At 47.7% G+C, this 23,114-nt stretch overlaps 1 protein-coding gene across 1 annotated transcript; it reads left to right on the top strand.

Moving 5' to 3' along the window:
* Positions 1-479: 479 nt before the first annotated feature.
* LOC149363016 (techylectin-5A-like) lies at positions 480-23,114 on the top strand. Its single transcript, XM_089573333.1, has 6 exons — positions 480-787; positions 2,946-3,142; positions 14,387-14,529; positions 18,279-18,384; positions 20,393-20,560; positions 22,371-23,114. Exons 2-6 carry the CDS (start codon positions 3,004-3,006, stop codon positions 22,670-22,672), a joined length of 858 nt encoding a protein of 285 aa, XP_089429459.1. The 5' UTR covers positions 480-787; positions 2,946-3,003; the 3' UTR covers positions 22,673-23,114.

Raw genomic sequence — 23,114 nt, 5'->3', positions numbered from 1 at the left:
ACCGTACATTTTTTATATTTTTTTTTGCATGTTGTGCTACATTAGTAAATAATTAGTGTCGAGCTACCACCTAGGCTGCTGTAGTCCTTATTTAAATAACGTCTTTCCCTATCCATGTTAAAAGACCAACCATAGCACGAGCTGTCAGTGACCGTCAGCCAGAACGTGAATCATCAGTGGGAAGTTATATTTCGGCTTATTGGTGCATTATGAAATAACTGTAAAACTGCACTAAGGACAAAGACAGACAAAACTCATAAAAGTGAACACGTATGAGGCGCCGGTCTGTACTTTACGTGTTCTTTTTCCTCTTTTTCTTTGGCGCAGTTTCAGACAGTTATCATCGCTGCTCCTCTACCTTCCTGCCTGCTTGCGGCCCTCTGTGCCAGAGGAAAGCAAGAATGCTCCGGTTGCACTGTCTCGTGCAATCGATACCACTCCTTTGCCGCAGAACGACCACATGCGTTGCGGGCCCGAAGAGTAATGTGCGGTACTCAGAAAATGCTGAGAGGCTGTTGCCTCCAGCCAACGTCCTTGACGGTCAAGGGGCGCCCGACAACGGCCTGCTCATATCCCTCTTTCTTCTTTCTCTTCCTCTATCTCCGTCTCAAATGGGCTTAGTGGTGCGAAAGTTGGCAGTCGGTGGCCAGTAGTGCGCGAAGGCTCGACTGGTGCTGCACGAATAGCGCTGCCGTCGCGTGAAGTCAGACGCACCTATCATTTGGCGCGAGGATTCCCTCGGGAAAGGACGGTCTCGGCAAAGTGCAGACTCGTGGACAACTGTCAGGTACGTTCAAGCTACTGCTCTTTGCACCCGGTAAGATGAGCTGCCGCCTGCAGTTTGCAATCATCGAAATGCCTATTTATTGTGCCCGAAGTATCTTTTCTCTGAGGAAAAAGACGGGACTCAGTGAATAAGTACAAAAACGTGCCACTGAAGCCAGAGACTTCGCGAAGTGCTCTATTCTCTGATCATGGCATTTTATCAACACCTGTTTTGAGTCGTCAGAGATACCTTGGAGTAATGCTATTAGATAGGATAAATACGACAGAAATATATAAAAATGTTGTTACGGTTCCCCATGAGTTGAGGATCCGCCATTTAGTCTTTTAATGTTATCATGCTTTGTTTGGACTTAAGCAAATAACTACGAGCGTTCTGCTCGTTTTTTTTTTCTTGAAAAGAGACGTTCTTCTAGGCAACGCTGTATCCAGCAAATTATGTCTTGTAAACCACCTTTCGTAGCGATGTTAACATCAGAGCCTTCCACTCTCAACTACTATATAACTCCCTCATCACTGATGCGAAGAGAAGCAATTATAGACGTCGCCAATTCCTAACGCATATTGAGCCTTTATTTTTGCCATTCAGGACTTAACGCCGCGTTTTGCGAATCATATGGACAAGATACGGATTTTGAATATGCGCACAGAAACAGCTGGAGTTTTTACTTCCCTGTGCGGTACTGAAATCATGCAGTTTTGAATAAGCTCTCGCCCTGTCGTCAGCTACAGAAGGCTGAGAACGAAAAGGTTATTTTCATATTTGCTCGCGATAAACGCGCGCGAGACGGTGGAGCTAGCTCGGGCTGTTGACAAAGTGCGATTGTCGTCGATATGATGCCGAAGATACGGAGGGACAATGAACCGCTCTTTCTTCCGGACGGCTTTAGGAATTCGACCTTCTATGCCTGCTTCTAAATTGCCATCATACGGTATGGCGCGGGGTATAACGCGCAGTAATGACTACTCCAGTTCAAATGTACCTGCACTTAGTGGCGGCTGTTGGTGGCCATTTTTACTCGGCACCCAATAGCGCAATTACTGTGTGGGCGCACTACGAAGCACGCTCGTTTTGGTCAAGTTCAGTTCTTTTTGGCTCGAGCGTCAAAACGCACTGCTTGTCGTCAGCGCGCAGTAAATATGGGATAAAATAATGGCGGCATTTTCGGCAGTATTACTTCTTTATTATTTTAATGCATTAAGTGACTGCAAGCTAGACATTTCCTACGCAGTATAACGGCTGAGAAGAACGTTGAATATCTCTTGTTGAGTTTCAGTGAGCTGCTCGCACGTACCGCTAGTTAAGTGACATCGAATAGCTTCGCTTTGAAGCATGCGCTGTTAGCAGATTTTGACGCACAAATCCACGTGCCTTTTAGCAACGTAGACGCAAACTGACTGGTGCGGTGTTCAGGATACCTACACTCTAATCATCTTGAGCTAAGGCTAGTTATTGTTTCTAGTAGCACTGGATGATCGACGAGCTTGATTCATTAAAGGTAAAAAGAGGATCAAAAGCAGAAAAAAATGCTTGATCTGGGACAGCGGTTGTGTTTCGCACCGACTGCCATCTGTAGAGGTCAACGTACAACATCCTCTTGGTTCTTTCGATTTGAATGGAATGCAGCTCTTAAGCGCTCTAAATTTTCGTGAAGATATGGATAAGCTGAAGCTATAGCTTCATAATATGTTGAATGTTTTTGATTGTTTCTTAGATTTATCCCTTAACATCTGCACAGTTCATCAGCAGCCCTTTGTATACCTGTCCGAGGGATACAGGCCTCTCGCTATACATATGTCAGCCTCAGTGTGACCCTGGTCTGATAGGCAGGGAGCAATGCATGCCATCGGCCCTGGTAGAAGAAAGTGCTCTCAGCCAGCTGAAAAGAGCTAAAGGGATAAATATAAGAAATAATCGAGACAATATGCGACCCCTGGCTCAGTTGACGGTTCGACTGACCCTAGACAGACGACCATAGTGCGTTACGAACTCCAGTCCATTGAAACCAGAACAACAGGGCAGATGTTGTGCACGTCCTCAAACGTTGCTTGACTCATTATACGATGTGTTAATTGAGCTGTCGTTGTGAAACTGATGAAGTAAAAACTCATCGTTTTTGTAAAGCATTGTTTTTGTAATTGGCCGTTTCTGCCGTTCGCAGGGATTGCCCCCAGAAGGTTACATTCTAGAGCCGAAAGGTGCACGGGCGTTCTGAGACAATGGCCTGGAATAAGCCTCTTGTCTTCTGCTTCGCACTGTGCGCAACGAGTGCGATGGTTGTTACAGTACCGAAGCCTTCAATCGCACAGGCCGAAGAACGCGTCAAAGAACTCATGACGATTTTCTCCGACATCAAGAGTAAGCTCACATTTTTATGTTACTCTTGGGTGCCACTCAAGCTGGACTGGTATGCTGAAGGTTTCTTTGAAATAAATGTGCGAGTTGTTATATTTTGCACGCCTTTATCTCAGTGGCAGTAAGAACTGCTACGAGATGTGTGCACGGTAAGGAAAGTTTCCAGGAATTATGGTATTTTAGACTTAGATGAAAGTAGAGCAATGATCCCAAAGACATGTTTGGCAATAATTCCTTTCGCACCTTTAAGAATGGAAGGTAATGGATAGCTAGATCGGCGAAGACGTGGCGTAAGAACTGAACGTGCACTTTTCGCGCAGTCAGTCGCAGTCAGTGTAGAGATTATCACAGCAGTCATATGGGCACATGCACGACGAATTGTGGCTTGTGATCCAATAGACCGACATTTTTTACACCTTCTATCGATAAACCAAATGCAACAACGAGCCATAGAGGTGGTATGTGTGCTTTCTGGCTTGAAGTACTTTTGAGGGCGGCTATTTATGCCAAAGAAGAACGTTATGTTCTCGTGTATTCAGCAGATTTAGATGAAAGTAGAGCAATCATCCTGAAGACATGTTTTGCAATTCTTTTAGCGCCTTTAAGAAGGGAAGACCGCGGATAGCTAGATCGGCGAAGACATGGCGTAAGAACTAAGCGTGCACGCTTCGCGCAATCAGTCGCAGTCAGTGTAGAGATTATCACAGCAGTCATATGGGCACATGCATGACGAATTGTGGCTTTTGATTCAATAGAACGAGATTTTTTGCGCCTTCATTTGATAAACCAACGGCAACAAGGAGTGATAGAGGTGGTATGTGTGCTTTGTGGCTTGAAGTACTTTTGAGAGCTGCTATTTATGGCAAAGAAGAACGTTATGTTCTCGTGTATGCAGCATATCGCAGATATTTGTGGAAAGAACGCACTTTATACCACGTATTACGTTTGGAGGTGAAAAAGTAACCTTATCAGGTGACAAAAGTTAGCCTTGTCGTATGTCTTTCTACTGTGGTTATGCTGTACCACTCACCAAGGAGAGGTAGCCCACCTTGTTGCTTTAGCATGGCGGTGAAAATACCGTCACTAACGCTTATTAAATTTCCCCGAAAAATTCACGTCCAGTATGTCTGTCTGTAACTTCAGCAGGGTCGAATTATTTAACAATCCATATGAAATGAATGCCCCTTTTCAATTTTCTTGGCATGACGTGACCGTGGCAGCCGCACCAGACGAAAGCAGGAAGCGGTCAGTCACAGGAATATGAAGGTAGCGGGTTCCGAAGCTGATGATACTCTTCGTCACACCCCGCACGTACCGCTTAACAATTGGCTGTGATATGGAGGCAATGGCGACGTGCGTTCGCTCGTGGGATAACAGTCCCGTCCATTTCTTCGGACACTAGAAAGCCGCGGCTACATCACCGAACGTAAGTAACCACTGCCAGGAGATCAAGTGTCCAAAACGGAAAATACTTAACTCATCAGTATTGAAAACAGCCTCAGGTTTACAACTCCCTTAGCAAAAACTAATACGTTTGGAATATATGGTGGGCTATTTAAATTGTATTTTAAACATATTTTGTATTCATGAATGCACTAAAAATATGTAAGAAATACGTGCCTGAAATTTCATGCTTGGTATTCGAAATATTGTAGCGTGCAACGCCAAAAAGAACACCCGCGCAGAGGCGAAAAACCTGCGGCGGTCTCCTAGTGGTTCGAGCGCGCGCGAGAGAGCCAACTAACTTCTTCCTCTTCTAGCGCATGCGCTACTTCTGTCTCTTCTACGAATGCATGTGTCACTGCCCCCCTCTTCTGCAGCATCGACACGATGCGGCTGGGAGTGAAAAGTCAGCGAAAGGGTAGAACACAGCTGCAGTGGACCGCAGTTCAGTCAGGTAGCCGGTCGTGGTAAGGCTTCATGCGAACAACGTGTACGACTTCAGTTCGGTGCGACCGGCGCGATGAACAAGCTGTCGGGGCGGGAGCTACTGCATAAGTCACATCACTGATACGGCGCACTACTTCGTAAGGGCCGAAGTATCGGCGCAGCAGCTTTTCAGAGAGCCCGCGGCGACGAACAGGTATCCAAATCCACACAAGATCGCCGGGAGCATAACTGACGAAACGGCGTCCACAGTTGTACTTAGTGGCGGCAGCCTCCTGTTGACGGTGGATGCGCAGGCGGGCCAGTTGACGCGCTTCCTCAGCACGCTGAACGAAGGTATCTACGTCGATGTCAGCGTCAGAGTCGCAGTAAGGGTCGACGGGCAACATAGCATCCAACGGAGTGGTCACCTGGCGACCGAAGACAAGCTGAAAGGGGGTCAGTCGGGTTGTTTCCTGCAGGGCGGTGTTGTACGCAAACGTTACGTACGGCAGAATGGCGTCCCAAGTTCGATGCTCGACGTCAACGTACATTGATAGCATGTCGGCTAGTGTGCGGTTGAGTCGCTCTACCAACCCGTTTGTCTGCGGGTGATACGCCGTAGCACGTCGGTGGCTCGTGTGCGTCAGAGTCATCACGGACTGGGTTAAGCGGGCCGTGAAAGCAGTTCCCCGGTCAGTAACAACAACGGCGGGTGCTCCATGACGCAAGACAATGTTGTGGACGAAGAACTGCGCCACTTCAGCAGCAGTGCCTTTGGCAAGAGACGTGGTCTCAGCGTACCGTGTGAGGTAGTCAGTCGCAACGACTATCCAACGCTTTCCAGACGAAGACTTCGGAAATGGGCCAAGGAGGTCCATGCCCACTTGATGGAAAGGGGTCTTCGGTGGATCGACGGGGTGAAGAAATCCGGCCGGTTTCAATGGAGGAGTCTTCCGACGTTGGCATTCACGGCATGTTTTGACGTAGGCCCGCACCGATGGGAGTAACCTGGGCCAATAATACTTTTGTCGAATCCGCGCGAGTGTACGGCTGACTCCAAGGTGGCCGGCGGATGGTGCATCATGACAGGCACTCAAGATCTCAGACCGCAGCTGTGATGGTACGACAAGTAGGAACACTTCTTCGCTGTTGGCAAAGTTGCGCTTGTAGAGAACACCAGACCGTAAAGTGAAGGTGTGAAGCCCTCGAAGAAAAACACGCGGAATGGGAGCTTCACTGCCTTCGAGGTAATCGATGAGCGGCGCCAACTCCGTGTCCGCCCTCTGAAGCTGCGCCATTTGGGTGGTACTAACAGAGCCCAGGAAAGGAAAATCATCGGTGGTTTCTTCGGTATTGATTGGGATAGGCGCGCGCGACAGACAATCAGCATCCTGATGCTTGCGGCCAGACTTGTAAACTACTGTTAAGTCGTATTCTTGCAAGCGTAAGCTCCATCTAGCCAAGCGTCCTGAGGGGTCTTTGAGGCTCGCCAGCCAGCATAAGGAGTGGTGGTCGCTTACCACACGGAAGGGTCGTCCGTAGAGGTACGGTCGGAACTTGCAGATGGCCCATATCACTGCAAGACATTCTTTCTCCGTCGTAGAATAATTGGTCTCGGAGCGCGTAAGTGTCCGACTAGCATAACTGATGACCCGTTCTGCACCGTCTTGCCACTGGATCAGTACTGCACCAAGGCCAACATTGCTGGCGTCAGTGTGGATGTCCGTGGCAGCATGCTCGTCGAAATGGCCGAGTATCGGAGTGCTTTGCAGACGGCTGCGAAGCTCGACAAATGCAGCCTCTTCGTCGGTCCCCCAGAGGAAGGGCGTGTCGTCACGGGTCAGTGCGTTCAGCGGTTCCGCGATTTTCGAGAAATCTTGAATAAAGCGCCTATAATAGGAGCACAGGCCTAAAAACCGGCGAACGGCCTTCTTGTCAGTTGGGCGTGGAAAACCTGAGACGGCAGCGGTCTTGTCAGGGTCCGGGCGAACACCTTGTGCGCTGACAACGTGACCAAGAAAGCGAAGTTCCTCAAAGCCAAAATGGCATTTCTCGGCTTTGATGGTGAGCTGCGCGGATTTGAGCGCTTGTAGCACAATGCGCAACCGCTCCAAGTGTTGGTCAAAGGTGGGCGAAAATATAACGACATCGTCCAGGTACACCAGGCAGGACTGCCATTCAAGCCGGAGAGGACAGTGTCCATCATGCGTTGGAAAGTAGCCGGTGCTGAGCACAGACCAAATGGGAGCACTTTAAACTCATAGAGGCCGTCAGGCGTCACGAAAGCCGTCTTCTCCCGGTCTCTCTCGTCCACTTCGATTTGCCAGTACCCGCTTTTAAGATCCAATGACGAGAAGTATCTGACGTTCCGCAATCGGTCGAGCGCGTCATCTATCCTGGGCAGCGGGTAAACGTCCTTTTTGGTCACGCTGTTAAGTTTCCTGTAGTCCACGCAGAAACGCAGAGTATTGTCCTTCTTTTTGACAAGAACCACAGGCGATGCCCACGGACTAGTGGACGGCTGGATGACATCGTCTGCAAGCATCTCGGCAACCTGATTCTGAATGGCTTCTCTCTCCACCGGGGAAACACGATATGGGCGCTGGCAGACGGGTCGCGTAGACTCGTCAGTGATGATACGATGCTTGGCGAGTGGAGTTCGGCCGACCTTCGAGCACGTAGCGAAACAGTCCGCAAATTCTGCCAAGAGGGCCGACAGAAGATCCCTCTGAACCGACGGCAAGGCAGGATTTATTCTGACTGACTGAAGAACGTGATGTGGGCCAGCATACTCCCGAGAGGGTCTTCCCACGGTGCACAAACCTGGAACCTCAGCAACGTCGTGGAGGAAGGCAATAGCCATGCCTTTGGCCAGGTGCTGATATTCGTTGGCAAAGTTAGTCAGGAGGACGTGGGTGCGGCCGTCACGTAGTTGGACGAGACCTCTTGCAACGGCAAGTCCCCGCTTAAGCAGCAGTGGACTATGGCTGTCCGCTAGGCCCTCGTAGTCATGAAAGAGGTCGTTCCGCACGAGCACCAGAACACTGCACCGCGGCGGCACCGTGACGTCGTTCTCGACAATGCGCAGAGCGTTGCTGCAGGGATCGCGGGAGTCAAAGCGCGCCACGGCCTGTTTGGTCGAGAACGTGACACGTGCCTCCTGAAAGTCAATCACAGCGCCGTTCGACTGCAGGAAGTCGTTCCCCAGAATCAAGTCTCTGGAACACTCGGGGAGTACGACAAATTCACCAACGTACGTAAAACCACTAATCCCAACTCTAGCCGTGCACTTGCCCACAGGGGAAATTAGGTGGCCACCAGCGGTGCGAATGGGGGTCCCCGTCCACGGTGTCAGAACCTTCTTAAGTTCTCCAGCGAAGGCACGGCTCATAACAGAGTAATCAGCACCGGTATCGAGCAGCGCGGTAATGTCAGTGCCATCAATTGTCACACGCAGATCGGATGCAGCGTATCTGATACTGTCGCTGCCTCTCTCTGTCCGGGTATCGTCGGCTCGAGGGTTCCGCGATGGAGGATCTTGACACGTCCCGACGTCAGCGGCCTTGCCTCCAGAGGTCGCTGGTGTTAGTTTTCCCGACGCGGACTCGGCGAGCGACGGCCACCAGAGCTACTCTGGCGGCCAGGGCTGGAAGAGCGATAACGGAGAGGGGAAGGGGAACGGGACTCGCGCCTTCCAGAGTAGGCAGGGTTCTGGCGTGCCCAGAGATGCTGTGCAATCTCATGCGGTCGTTCGCCGTTCTGAGGGCAGGGTGCGTCAGGATGGAAACCGCGAAGGCCCACTTGGCGGTACGGACAGGCGCGGTAGAGGTGACCAGGCTCCCCACAGTGGTAGCAGAGAGGCCTGCGGTCCGGTGTACGCCACAAATCCGACTTGCGAGGGCGTGGCCCAGCTGTAGCAGATGCGGTTGCAGAATACGTGGCGATGTTACTCACGGAGGTCGACGGGGTCACACCGTAGCCAGGCACGCTTGCGTGACATGTGCCGATGTTGCTCACGCCAGGCGTTGGGGTAATGGGACCGTAGCCTGTCGTGCGACGTACAACAGATGCGTACGTGGGTCGGTCATCGAACCGGGATGGCGCTTCGGGGACAGGAGGTGCCTGCGCAGCCTGTCGCACCTCGTCCCTGACAACTTCGGACAGCGCTGCCAGCGGCGCAGGTGCAACCTGAGGCAGATGGGTCCGTTGCAGTTCCTCCCGGACAACGGAGCGAATTAGTTCACGCAAGGTGTCTGCACTGCCGCCGAGACACGACGAAAAGCCTTCGGGCACCATGCAGTTGATGTCCCGGTTGCACTGGCGGGCCCGTTGTTGCAGCGTCGTCTCCATCGTGGTCGCCTCGGTTAGAAATTCCGCCACCGTGCGGGGTGGGCTGCGCACGAGGCCCGCGAACAGCTCCTGCTTAACCCCACGCATGAGATGGCGCAGCTTCTTCTCCTCTGTCATGTTGGGGTCGGCGCGCTTGAAAAGACGGGCCATGTCTTCGGTGTACATGCGCACGCTTTCGTTCGTGCGCTGATTTTGGGAGTGCAGCGCAGCTTCGGCCTTCTCCCGGCGGTCAGCGTTGGGGAACGTAGCCAGGAGACTCCGGCAAAACGTCTCCCAGGTGGGAAGTGTAGCCTCGTGGTTTTCAAACCACGTCCGAGCAGACTCTTCCAGGGCAAAGTAGACGTTATTCAGCTTGCGCTCGTCGCACCAGCCGTTGTAGCGTGCGACCCGCTCGAACGTCTCCAGCCAGTCCTCAGCGTCTTCGAACACGTCACCGTGAAAAGATGGCGGTGTTCGCGGTGGGTGGCAAAGGATCGGCGCCAGGGGCCTGGTGTCAGCGGCCATGGCAGTTGGACTCGACGGTAGAGGCTGGATCGGCGGCTGGGTCCTGGTGTCAGTGGCCATGTCAGTTGGACTCGGCGGTCGAGGCTGCGTCGTCCTTGTTGGCGGGGGAAGGGGCCCAAATTCAGGCGACTCTCCGCGGAGACGGCGGCTGGGTCGCTGGTGAACCGGTGTGAGGTCTGTAGTGACGCTGTACGGAGTTTGCAGGTCGGGAAGCGTACCCAGAACTGCTCCACCAAACTGTAGCGTGCAACGCCAAAAAGAACACCCGCGCAGAGACGAAAAACCTGCGGCGGTCTCCTAGTGGTTCGAGCGCGCGCGAGAGAGCCAACTAACTTCTTCCTCTTCTAGCGCATGCGCTACTTCTGTCTCTTCTACGAATGCATGTGTCAATATATTCCTAAAATATGCCAGAAATACCTCACTTAAAACATACTTCGATCACTTTTCAAATACGTGAAAAACTATGTATGCAGTTTTAGAATCTTGTCAATGTATTGCAAGTGGCCTTTCGTAAATATGAAATTAATTCATCCGAAGTATAGTTCAGTTCTAACAAAGGGGCAGTCCTTTTGAACGTATTTGAAGCACACTTCTAGCTGCCGTTCAACAGTCGAGTGCTCGAAATTGCGTTTCGGGAAATGAGATTTGCGTGTTGTCAACGTATTTGAAGTGTACTTCCGTAAATACGCCATTAATTTGCCCAATGGGTACTTAAATTCTAGCAAATTGGCAGTCTGCCTTAGCATATTTGCTGCATACTTCAAGCTGCTATTGAACAACCTAATGCTCGAAATCGAATTTCAGGAAATCGCATTTTGATGTTGGCAATGTATTTAATGTGTACTTTCGTAAGTACGCAAGTAATTCGTCCAACTATACTTAAATTCACAAAAATGGGCAGTCCGCGTAAACATATTTGCATTACACTTCAAGCTACCGTGGAACAATCTAGGGCTCGAAATGACGTTTCAGGGAACAGTGAAAACTCCCCCTTTCCTGTCGTCCTCTCGTTTATGGTAACTTCTAGCAGGAAGGTAATCACCACTTATTTACACTACTTGCGGAGAACATGATAGCATTATACCGGCAAAGGCGCCTTGGGTACTTCCAGGCTATAATATGCCAGCGAAAAGGACCACGACTGGCAAGGCCGACCGGCTCCCTTAGACGCCCGTGTAACTGTTGGTTGACAGTTCGACTCCTGACTTCTTTTTGACGCAAGTTTCGACTAGCAATTCGGTTAAGATCGCCCCCAGATTCGAACGCGACGTGTAAGGCACTTCTGCGATCATTTGGGTGCCCACAGTCTTTGTGCAAAAAAACGCCTCACCGGGCAAGACAGTGCGATGCTCTCGGTGGGCATATATAAGGCAAGCCAAGCATGGCGCTTGTCGCAGCACTTATTTGCTGCGGCACTTCCGTCATGATTTGCTTTGTAGGTATCTTTGCCGTTCCCATTCCGTCACGTGACATTATAAACTCATGACAGAAGCCAACAGCCACAGAAACCAAGGGACACAGGGGATTTTTAATTTAATTATTTATTTTGTGCTGTCGTTCGATTTAGAATATTACTGAATATGTTATCGCTTAAAGCTAATTGATTAAAAAAGCAGAAGAAAAAACAACCACATGCCGCCGGTGGGATCCCAACCCACGACCTCCGAATTACGCGTCCGGTGCTCTACCGCTGAGCTACGGCGACGGCTGTCAATTCTTCTGCTTTCGGGGGTATTTATGTTTACAAATAACCTCACCTTTAGGGTGTTCATCAGCGCCACCCACGTTCTTAAGCGGCGGACGTAGCACGTCCTGAATTACCGCTGATGTGACGTAGAACGTCATCGAATGGCGAGGGTAGGAGCTGTGTGAGACCCCTCTTATGCTTCCTATGGCGTCAAGGCTGCCAGAACCGAGGCCCTCGCTAAGCAATTAAGCAAACGAGGGAAGGCGATTTGAGGGGCTCGTTATAAATATGACAGAAGCCAACAGCCACAGAAACCAAGGGACACAGGGGATTTTTAATTTAATTATTTATTTTGTGCTGTTGTTCGATTTAGAATATTACTGAATATGTTATCGCTTAAAGCTAATTGATTAGAAAAGCAGAAGAAAAAACAACCACATGCCGCCGGTGGGATCCGAACCCACGACCTCCGAATTACGCGTCCGGTGCTCTACCGCTGTACGTCGCGATTGCTGATAACTACATGTGTACAATTTGTTCCACAGTTGAAGCATTAACCAGTCTCCTTCTGTGAAGCCGACCAGTAGATCTTTTTTAAGCCGAAGGGAATTCCGTATATTGCCGCACATAAGTCGACGTTTTTTTCTTTAAATGCCCTTCTAAAGTTAGGGGGTCGACTTATAATCGGAGTCGACGTATATGCGGAGTCTTAAAGTCGGCCTATATGCGGGATCAAAAGTAATTTCGACCGAGCCGCGGATAATATCACACCCTGTGCGCTCGTCATTCTATAATAGTTGTCAGACATGGTGCGAAAGTGGATTTACTTTAAAACACTTGAATTTAATTGAGATATGCACCAAAGGTTTGTTTTAATACGATAGCAACTTGTTATCGACAAACCGTGGGCGTTCCAAGGAAAAACGGCCAAAGCTGGCCGGGCTGGCAGTGTTTAATACAAATGGGCGTCTACAAATCCAATCCAATCCAAAACTGCACCACACGTGACCAGTCACAAGAGCCGAGAAGCATTTTCGCGTGTTGTTGTGCAACGTTGTTGTGTGCCTGACGCCATTTCTGCACGTCGCAGAAATGCATTTCTGCACGTCCCTTCGTCGTTTTCCACGAGCAGCATCTCGGCACCGCTTCCGACGACCAGCAGCAACAGTGTGGCTCATAAGATGATGATCGATCGCGACTGTGACCTCACAAGCGATGACGAGTCAGAGATGTCTCGTGGACGAATAAATGTTTCTTTATGACTCGGCCTTCTGAAAAACTTTTTGGGCGAGCTAGGACCGCAGGGTGCGGCAGCGTCGATTTAATTTCGGATTCTAACTTTTTTTTTCACAAAGGGGGTGGCGAGTTGGGGGGGTCGACTTATAACCGGAGTCGACTTATAATCGGCAATATACGATATATTTTTAATGTATACCGCCGCCAAACTCGATGAAGGTTTGAACGGCACCCTTGGCTGGCAAACTCATATATACCAGCTCTCTTCTTGGTCTGTAGAGAGTAAGTATACAGAGCCAGTCGTGGTTAATTACATCCTGATGGGATTAAGTCTAAACACTGATTTGTACTGTGACCTTACTTACGATAACCTGAAACCTGCAATCAAGTCAATCCACGCCAGTTTGCTGACATATCAGGCCGTATTTTATAAGGATACTTATGATATTGATATCTATATTCCATTAGGTTTGGAGGGATGTCCGCGTAGCGCCAGAATCATACAAAAGCAGAAAGCGGCCACTCACAGAAACCACAATGTGGCATGACCCCGCGTCGACGATAGCCTTCGGCACTCGCCGAAGGCACCAGTTTCTCATCAGCTGCGATATGCAGCCAATGACGAGGTCCGGTCGCCAATGAGCCAATGATCCGGTCGCAGACCGTGGACAGTTGAAAGCCACAGCCAGCTCCCGAGCAACCGTGACCAATTTCAGAGGACCAAAAGGATGAAAAATGGAATATGAATAATTAATCCTTATAGGATACTACCCCTGGTGTACTGTTGCAGCACTACAGTACGCGCTCAGACAAAGCTCATGCAGCTAGAGACACATTACAAATCTTCATCAGGAGCGTCTTCCACACAGAAAGTATTGACCCTATATATGCACTCGCTATAGTAAATGCCACAGTTTTGAGTTCTCCTGGAGAGCTGCTAGGCGGCATGAAATTCAGCCCTCATGCTAAGGCGCAAAAACCGACGCATGGGGTCAACATGCATTTTTTTTTCATTTAGAATCAGGCTTTAGTAAAACTCTGAATCACGTGATTTCCACGTATTGGAGAATGTGCTCAAAAACAGTGAAATAATTTTCTCGCTAGCTCCGTTTTTGAATGAAAAAGAAAAGAAACATTTAGATTACCACTTGAAAGCCACTTCCACATTCATGTGCCCGCGATGGATTCTAGAGAATAATCCACACGGCTAGGAGAGCAAAGTTGTGCCTTAAGAAGAGCAAAGCGGACTTTAAGCTTCTTTGGGATGTAGAATGCGCGTACAATCTCAACTTTTTGCTCATACAAACTTGTAAACTCTCCATAGAATCTGTGCATCAAAATCCGGAGCTCTGATTGGGCAATATTTTGGAGGTTATTGGATTCTAATGTGGCTTGCGGCATTCGGATGAGTAACTAAAGTTGTTCAAAAAAACCAACAAAAGAGGCGGGAAGATCGAAGACTGGAACGACGCTGTTAACAGCTGATTGCTCAGCTCAAAGGGTTCCCAAACTTCGACGACGTCCTTCTAAACGGTTTTAGTTTCAGGTTTTGTTTCTAATATGGTTAAAAAACTCTGTGTATCATTTATTCCTCTTTGCAGACAGCATACGGCCCCGGCACTGCACCGATCACTTGCACGCGGGGCAGACAAGAAGCGGCACGTACAACATTTTCGTGCGGGCTGACGACTTGGTGGGGCAGGTTGTGTACTGCGACATGGACACGGATGGTGGTGGATGGACGGTTAGTATGAATGAATGTTTGGAGGGCACCTGGTAACAACTTCTTTCGCTGTGTAACTCAGGAACCTATGGAACGTCTTCGTAGGAGAGAAATTTATGCGTGAACAAGCGAGAGTCAGCTTGCCTAGTTTTCGTTATCAGGCCGGTCCAAGTGTTAATAATCAAGTAAAAGGTACTTTGTTTGGTAAAACGAGAAATTTGGGAGTTTTCTGCCTATTCCGAATTTCTGCTTGCTTCATAATTTCGTGACCAAACAAATTGGTTAGGTTTAAGGAGGAAGAAATGTGATGTGTTATTGAGACTACACTCTAATGTGCTAATCGCGCAATTCAGTGCAAACTCTGCTCGCGTTAGTCATTGTAACCAGCAGTGGGGAACATATAGTATGCGATAAACACATCCGCATCATTTCGCGAGTCCATCGTAGCGTTTAAAACCTGGCACCTGAAAAATAAATTCCTTGCTTTGTCCTATAACACTTTTATGAACTTCTCATTAGTTATTCGCGGGATTGTCAAACAACTGAAGAATTTTCAAAAGCTTGTTTGGTTTCCTTTATTCATACACGTTGTATGCCCCATTATGTCCTTTTCACCGGTCATTTTTCCTTGCTACTCTTTACCAAGAACGAGGGAAGTGGGAATGAGAAGGGGAAAGAGGGGGATGATAAAAGGACAAAGGAAGGCGCTGCAATATCACAGCTAGTCGCGCAAGCATGACACCATGAAGAACTGAGACAACGCCCGATATTATTTCAGGGTTGGTGAGCGATGTAACCATCGCACAAGAAGTTTGCTCTCATTGTGGAGGCGATGTTCATAGCGGTCTATAACGCTGCGCAGCGTAAGGCTTTCAGCTGTAATTATGAGGAAGTTACCAAAATCATAAAATATGTGCCGCATTCTTCTTTCACAGCCGCAGGTGGCAAAAGTAGGGTGGTAAGGCATAGAAATGTTGCACAAGTATTAGGAGTGCCTGAAAACAGCGCGGAGTCAAATTTAAGGAGGCAGTGGAGATGTATCTTCACTTCATGGTAGAAAAGGCTAAACTTGTAGCAGCAGCCGAGTGTCCCAGAAATGCAGGCATGAGATCAATGACTTTCCAAAGGGCCATTACAAAAGCGTGAGCTTCTCTGAAAACATGCAGAGGTGGTCATTTGGGTCAATGATGGAAATAGTGATAGTTACATATTAACACTAATTTTATTTACGTCGGGCTGGCGTTCTGGACGACTGCACTGCCCTGGAAGGCAATTGATAAAGTGGAACGTTTTCTGGGGTGATGAATGGCATTGTGGTTAGATTTTTTTCATATTTGAGTATGTTAATAAAATCTGCGGGAAGTGCAGCAGGTAGGCGCAGGAGCCTCGCGTTAAAGTAAAGTAGAAAAAAAGATATTTTTTTTTGATGTTCTGGTGATCTCGGTGGCATGCCCCAAGAGGGGGAAATTTCGCATGCATCGAAAACACACAATGAAATGTTTTGCATCAAGCTGAACCGTGTGGACATAATTTACGACCATGCAGAAAGTGTATACACTTCCAGTCGGTGCCTATGTACATTAGGCCGAAAATATAAAGTGGCCTAGTTGTTTTAGAACAGCTGTCATGCAGCGACTTTGTTCCTGGTGCCGGGCATAGAATGGAGCACTCGTGGTTACTGGACACTTCATAAGCAGAAATGCCGCCTTGAAGCAGGTGTGAAATACGGTGGCAAGAAGAAGCCGTCAGCAGCACCGGTTTCGCTGAACGTTGCATACGCGGTCTGTATGCAGGACGGATTGCAAGGTGAAGATAGGGAAGAAGAGTGAAGTGCCCAGTTTGTGCTCTCACAGTCGGCGTCATCGTCATCATGAACCTCACAATCCTCACTGCAGGACAAAGCTGTCTTTCATGTAGCTCTCATTAACTCTGTTCTGCGCCAGCTGCGGCCGCGTTATTCCCCCAAGCTTCCTAACATTATCCGTCCATACAACTCGCTCACGCCTCCTGCAGCCCTTGCCTTCTTTTAGAATCCAGTCTGTTACCATAAAAGGCAATCGGCTCTCACGGTAATATGCGTTAAATTACGACCATAAACAAGGATTCAGTTCTAGCTACGTTCAATGCATGCCTATCTAAATCACTTGGACTGTTTACATAAAACGATGAACTTGCAAAAGAATGCTGACGTTTTACCAGACCTGCAACACTGCTTCCTTTAGGAAATGTTAGGCGTACTTAAAGCCCCGCGCTGCCTCGTGCAGTACAAGCAGAGTACAAAAGTGCGACGCGAACAGGTCTAAGAAATGTGAGGAGCAGAAGTATGATTTTTAGAACGTGTGTGTCAGGGCGATGATGATTATGTCCATGATTACAGCCTGGGTAGTGCTCCGGAAGAAATAGCGTAATACGGTAATAGCAAGAAATAGCCAATATAAATAGCGTAATAGCCTAATAGAAATAGCGTAATAGCAAAAAATAGCGTAATAGAAAAGCGTAAAAATATTCGAAGCTCACTTTGAAGCTCAGTTGCCTGTGTGTGGTGCAGTAAATTAAGAAAATCCGAATGCTTCAAAGAGTTTTGACCAATTTACTTCTTTATATGCATTAAAACTACAAAGTAATGTAAAAGTATTCGCATTACTTTTTAAAAGCAATTACAATGTGAGCAGGAATGTGAAGAGTAATTTCATTACATTTGTGTCATTAATGGTGAAGCAATTTTTAATGTAATTTAATTAAATTTTAGGAGTAATTTTGTTAAGTATTTTTTCATGTAAGCTTGTTCAAATTTCAGGCTGATAAATGTTACATTGCCGTTATACATGCCATTTTAAATCAGTAGTAGCGTACTGCACGTCTAGAGGTTCTTAATCTTGTTCTGAAAACCATCCCTTGAATATCATAAGCGGAGAGTGCCACGACGAACGCCAAAACTGATAAGTGGTTTTGGTTATGGTGTTTTACTGCCCAAAGCGACTCAGGCTGTAAGGAACTCAGTATTGGGGGGTTCCGGATAATTTCTGCCACCTGGGGTTCTTTAATGCGCAGTGGATCGACATTAACGTGCGCTGGCATCGCACAGTGCTAAAAACCCGCATAGGCTGTGGGATGCCTAGGGGCGTTAAAGATGCCCGGATGGTCGAAATTATTCCTGAGCTGCCTATTATAACGTCCCTTTTACTCTTTCTCTTTCCACTCCGTTTTCATTTCTTCCCCTCAAGCTGCGGTTGAGGTGGGCACAGAGAAGGGCGACTGTTGCTGGCACCTGGTACTGGCGCCGTTCCTTTCCTGAGACCCAGGGATAACTTTTTCTCGTGCGCGCGTCGTTTTAGGTGTCCTTGAGCTACTGGCGGCGAGAGTAAACGATAGCGAGTATTTCCTAACAGTCTCTCTCTGTCTTCCTTTTTTTCTCTCCATCCTTCCGCGCATTCGCAGTCAGTTGGAGAGTGCGAGTTTGAAACGGTCGAGGTGGAGGCCTCGTTTCGCAGAAACATCATTCTAGCAGCTACGGCTGCAAAAACCAAAGAAAGAAAAGTAAATGAACAAAAATGCCGAAGAATAAACCTCATGCAAAACAGAGTTTCTCTACCACGCTGATTCTACCTTTTATCCTTGCGCGTTGAAACTGCTCAGCATATCGACTCTGCCACCCCCCCCCCCCCCCTTTCCTAAAAAAAAAGAAAGCACTTGTGTTCACATGGTGGGGTTCCAGAACTGCTGTGCTATAATCTGCTGGAGTAATCATATTGTCTTTTTGTATCACGCAGGTAATTCAAAGACGTGGACAGTTCGGCAACAGCGCCTACTACTTCTACCGAAACTGGACGGAGTATGCCACAGGCTTCGGCGATCCAACCAAAGAGTACTGGATCGGTACGAAAGCCACTTTCGCAAATTCTGGTTCTGGGGCCACTGTATATGGAGTACAGCTTCTGCCTTTGAATCGTTAGAAATTATATACAATTTTGATGCATAATTTCAACATAAAGGGTTGTCCACTATTGCGCTGAACACGGGAGCGTGTGGCCGCGCACTTCGAGGCGTGAGTGCACCCGTCATGGCCGCGCATTGAGGAGAAATAACCGACGGCCTGAAAAACAACCTCCATGTCCTTGACAGTCCGCACCAGTCAGCTTCGATGCACCACTGTGTAGGACGCACTAGCGCTCTGAAGAGCTCGGCATCGCGCTGGTGTGTTCCCCCTAATAGTGGACTACCCTGTACGTATTAACCGAAGTGTGATGCCGATGGCGAATGCATGCAATTTCCTTTAGGGAAGTAGTCGCCGCTGTAGCGCTTGCTTGGCAGGAAATGAGCGCGCAAGGCGCGCAAAGACATAACAATAAGGGGATCGGTTTTGCGCACATGCGAAAGAAGCCTACAGTCACTGAAACTAATGAAAACTTGAGGTAACACTTAATTCTTATAGGTGCTGATCCAGATGGGAAATTAGTGGTGTAATCATTTTTAGATGACAGAGAATTCCGGAGAAAGTAGAAGAAAACAGAACTTATATGCCATATAACCACAAAGACAACCACTGTTAGGCTCCCCACAAGTAACTCGACATGACCCATACGATTATATGCAAATTTATCTAGGGCCGCGATTCCGTAACTTTATACTTTCGAGTGCATACAGACAGCCGCTGCGTAGTTTGTACAGCACCGTAGGTGACATGCGCAGGTCATGTGTTCAGATTCTACCGGCGGAATGCGGCTCCTTCGTTCTACTTTCTGTAAAATCATCCTTCGCCTGAAAACTATTATGCTATGATTTGCGACAATGGTCAACCTTGGAAAGACATATATAAAAGTAATTTCCCCTTTGCTTTTCTTGGTACAAAGTAGAAGAAAACAGAACTTATATGTCATATAACCACGAAGACAACCACTGTTAGGCTCCCCACAAGTCCCTCGACATGGCCCATATCTTCTAGCTTCTTTCATATTAGTAAGGTGCAAATAAGTAGTTTCTATTAAAACTTCTAAAAGGCTGGCTAAAACTGCCGCTTTCTCGTTCCTTTCCCCATATTTTTTCCTTTCACACTTTAATTCTAGGAAATTATCTGCCAATGCAGTCACTCAGCGGAGAGTGTGGCCGAACATAAGAAGTAAGGCCCGGAGTAGAGTTTAAAAAGGGAGAGGTAAAAGAGAAATAGGGTGGGTTTGGGGCTTGCCGGGGCGCGAGTAGACGGGAGGAAATTTTTATTGCGAAAATATTAGGAGCATATTAAGGTGCTCATTATGTTAAAACGTCGCAGTAAGATATTTAATAAAATGTTAAAAGCAATGACAATGAAGGAGGGGAAGAAAATTATTTATTGAGAACAAATTATATGAGTGGGAAACTTTGGCTCTAGTACTGCCTATTGACGAACCGTTGATGGCTTTTACGAGCTGGTCAGCCCTCCCTCACTCTGCTCAAACGTAAGATTTGTTATTATGGCAATGTGTTTGTTTAATTGGTATCCAAACTATATTGCATTAATTGGAATATTCATCGCAAAAATAGCACTTGTTCTCGTTGACGGTTGGGTGTATTTTGCATTGGTGTCGAAAGGTGTTGACTTATAGCTATCTATATACTGCACGTCAGAAAGTAATACTTTTCAAACCGAGAGTGGCGGCATATATATTTGCGCGTCTAGCAAGGTGTAAGCGGGGGAGTGTTTCAACTTTAACCTTGATTTAGTAGGAGTTTATTTTTTTTTTTTGGGGGGGGGGGGGGGTCAAGGACAGGTCATGAATCCTGGACGACTACTCTCATCGACTACTCTCATCGTGCTTATATTGTAACGTTACTATCCTTGGCAGCTAGACTCATCTTAGTTCACAGTGTATCCCTCTGCATCTTAAACCGACACGTTCCTCGTGCGCAGGCAACAAGGCCTTACACGCTCTGACGGCGGATCCTGAAGCCATGGAGCTGAGGATTGTCCTCAGAAACGCCACGGGAGAATCCGTCTCTGTGGACTACGAGAGTTTCCGGGTGGGCAGCGAAGAAGAGTCCTTCAAGCTGCAACTTGGGAAGCTCCTGGGACCGCCTGGTACGTGAAGCGAGTCCAGCAGAAAATTATTTTGAAAGCGGACAAAGTGCGAGGGCACAATTGTGCGTGTATTTGCAAGGGAAGAGTCGAAAGGGCACTGTGCACAATCGATGAAGCAACAAAATTTAAAATGGGCGCAGCTGGATTCAGGCGTTATAAGCCATTGAACTGAACTCAACCATCCCTCCAATCCAACGTGTATCGCTCTAACTACGCTTTTAGACGAGTGCATCTTACGCTGCTGAGTGTATGGTATCCATTGATCGACGGGGATTTAGATGGATGAACTTTCGGTGGATGGATGATGGAAAAGCGTTCTAATAACGAACTGTGATTTAGATTACTTGTGCAGTGCCATATTTGCAGGAATACTACTACGTGCATTTTCTTCACGTGAATTATAAATAGGTTTGTTTTTTCTAAATATTTATCACTATCCTATATATATTTGGGCGCGAGGTAGCTAAGTGCAACATTGCATAGCGTACGGTGTACACGTACAGCAGCGCGAAACTTTAACTCAAATGGCAGGTTAAATCTGAGAACAGAAATTGCAGATAACACGGTGACACAGAGTAAGAGATGATGTCTTCAGTTGGCATATTCTGTGATTGTCAAGCAGATGTTGATAATTTGTGCTGCCGTTGAATCCCTTTACAAGAGCAACCTGTTACTCAGACGCATAGATGTAGCAGCTCTCTCGTGGGTTAAAATCGAGCCTTGAATAGGCCCCAAAATAAATCACTGTGTTCTTATATGGAAGACGTAAGAAATGGTTCAGAAGAAAAGAGTCACTGGGCTTCCTTTTTCTGAAAAATCTGGTGCGGAACTAATGTGCTGTAAAACAGATCTCTAGAGCATGTTTGACGGTACATATATATACTTTGCTCTTAATCCCTGTAATCTCCGCCGTATCAGTCATGGCGCAAAGCGTAAAAATGGGAATAATTTTCAAGCCTGCTGGTATCACTGTATCAGTTGCCACCATGATTGTAGAAACTGCCTTTTCCAGAGAATTTATTGAAAGATTAAGACAACTTGTGGGCACCGAAAGATGTAGAGGGGCTGGCGGAAGAGAGTTACACAAAACTAAAGCGTGACGGCTAAACAGCCTGAAAATTTTACGTTGTAATTATGCATTGACAAGCGATGGAATAGATTTGATGCAGATTTACCATTCGTAGACATTTATAAATAATCAAAATGATGTATGTTGTATTATGCGGTAAGCGCCCTTTTTTAGAATATCCCAGTTCTTTGCATTTATACGTTGAAAGAATCAATAACGATGAAATTCTCGAAGTTCTTAACATTTATCCGACGTTTCCAATGCAGAGTCTTTGAAGGGCTGAACCTGTTCTGGTGGGATAATTCCGGAATTAAGCACGAGCATTTCGTCTGCTGCTTTTTTCTTCATTGTGATGAATTACTCTGTAGCTTCTTTAAAAAAAAAAAACGTGTGAGTTTACGCCACAAATGATAGGGTGCATTACCGTCATTGTGCAAGGCACAGGGTGGTCAAATGTTCTCAGGCCACAGGGTGTGCTTTTCTGCGGTATATCCTGCCACACCTATGATAGCAATAAAGGTATCTCAAGTTTCTCAGAGCTGACAAGGATACTTCTCCTATCCTCTATAGAGATTTTGCGCTTCGGGGGTATCGTAACTTCCCGACTATAGCGCCTGAAAGCAGACGCTGGTGCATGGTAACTTTTGACAGACTCTGTGTACGCGCAATGCGCAAATTTGTGCCGTTCCTGATGCCCTGTCTCTCGACATCAATACAATGAGCCACATGTGCCACACGCAGGCTGGGATTCCTTGACTGACGGCAACAACATGGCCTTTACCACTCTCGACCGAGACAACGACAACGCACCGGCACCGGAAAACTGCGCCGTCAAGTACCGCGGAGCGTGGTGGTACAACCGGTGCCACTTGTCGAATCTCAACGGCCTTAACCTGAACGGTCAGCACGCCAGCTTTGCCGATGGCATCGAGTGGAGTGCGCGAGGAACCGCGGGTCGCTTGTACTACTATTCCTATCCCAGCGTCCATATGATGATCCGGCCAGTTGGATCGCAGATACAGAGACGAAATAACTCGCTTTAGAAGTTGCGGAATGGTAACAATGTTTGAATTCTTGAACACACTGAGGCCTTGGCACCCCGAGAAATGCTGTCAATGGACCGCACGAAGTCACTGGATGTCAATTCAAGTATGTTGTCTAGTATGCGGTCAAGTATGCGGTCAATGTAAGCCGTCAAGTCAAGTATGCGAAGTCAAGTATGCGGTCAGCATGATGCCCTATTGTTCATGCTGTGCCATTCAAGCTCCCCGAAGCGCATGGACGAGAGAAGCAAACAAAAACAAAGGCGACGGATTTAACGTCGAGCGACACAACCAAGCACCCTCCGAAAAGAAAAAAAGACTCGAGTAGTCCCGCACTACAGTGACCTTGACTGTGCTGTGGTTTTGTATTTGTCATGCTCGTTTTTTTCGTCGTGGTCTGCACTCTGTGCTTAGACTCTCTGCCTGCGACTTTTACTGTGCT

This window comes from Amblyomma mixtum, chromosome 2 (genome assembly GCF_055824585.1).
Source record: "Amblyomma mixtum isolate Tamu chromosome 2, ASM5582458v1, whole genome shotgun sequence".
NCBI lineage: Eukaryota > Metazoa > Arthropoda > Arachnida > Ixodida > Ixodidae > Amblyomma > Amblyomma mixtum.
The sequence above is the reverse complement of the archived record's forward strand: the minus strand, read 5'-3'. Positions and strand labels throughout refer to the sequence as shown.

Bases quoted from the DNA above. Each gene is read 5' to 3' on its own strand.
- LOC149363016 (XM_089573333.1), top strand. From the start codon at position 3,004: ATGGCCTGGAATAAGCCTCTTGTCTTCTGCTTCGCACTGTGCGCAACG. The intron at 14,530-18,278 runs GTTAGTATGAAT...TGTATCACGCAG, and splicing joins CGGATGGTGGTGGATGGACG to GTAATTCAAAGACGTGGACA. The intron at 18,385-20,392 runs GTACGAAAGCCA...CCTCGTGCGCAG, and splicing joins AACCAAAGAGTACTGGATCG to GCAACAAGGCCTTACACGCT.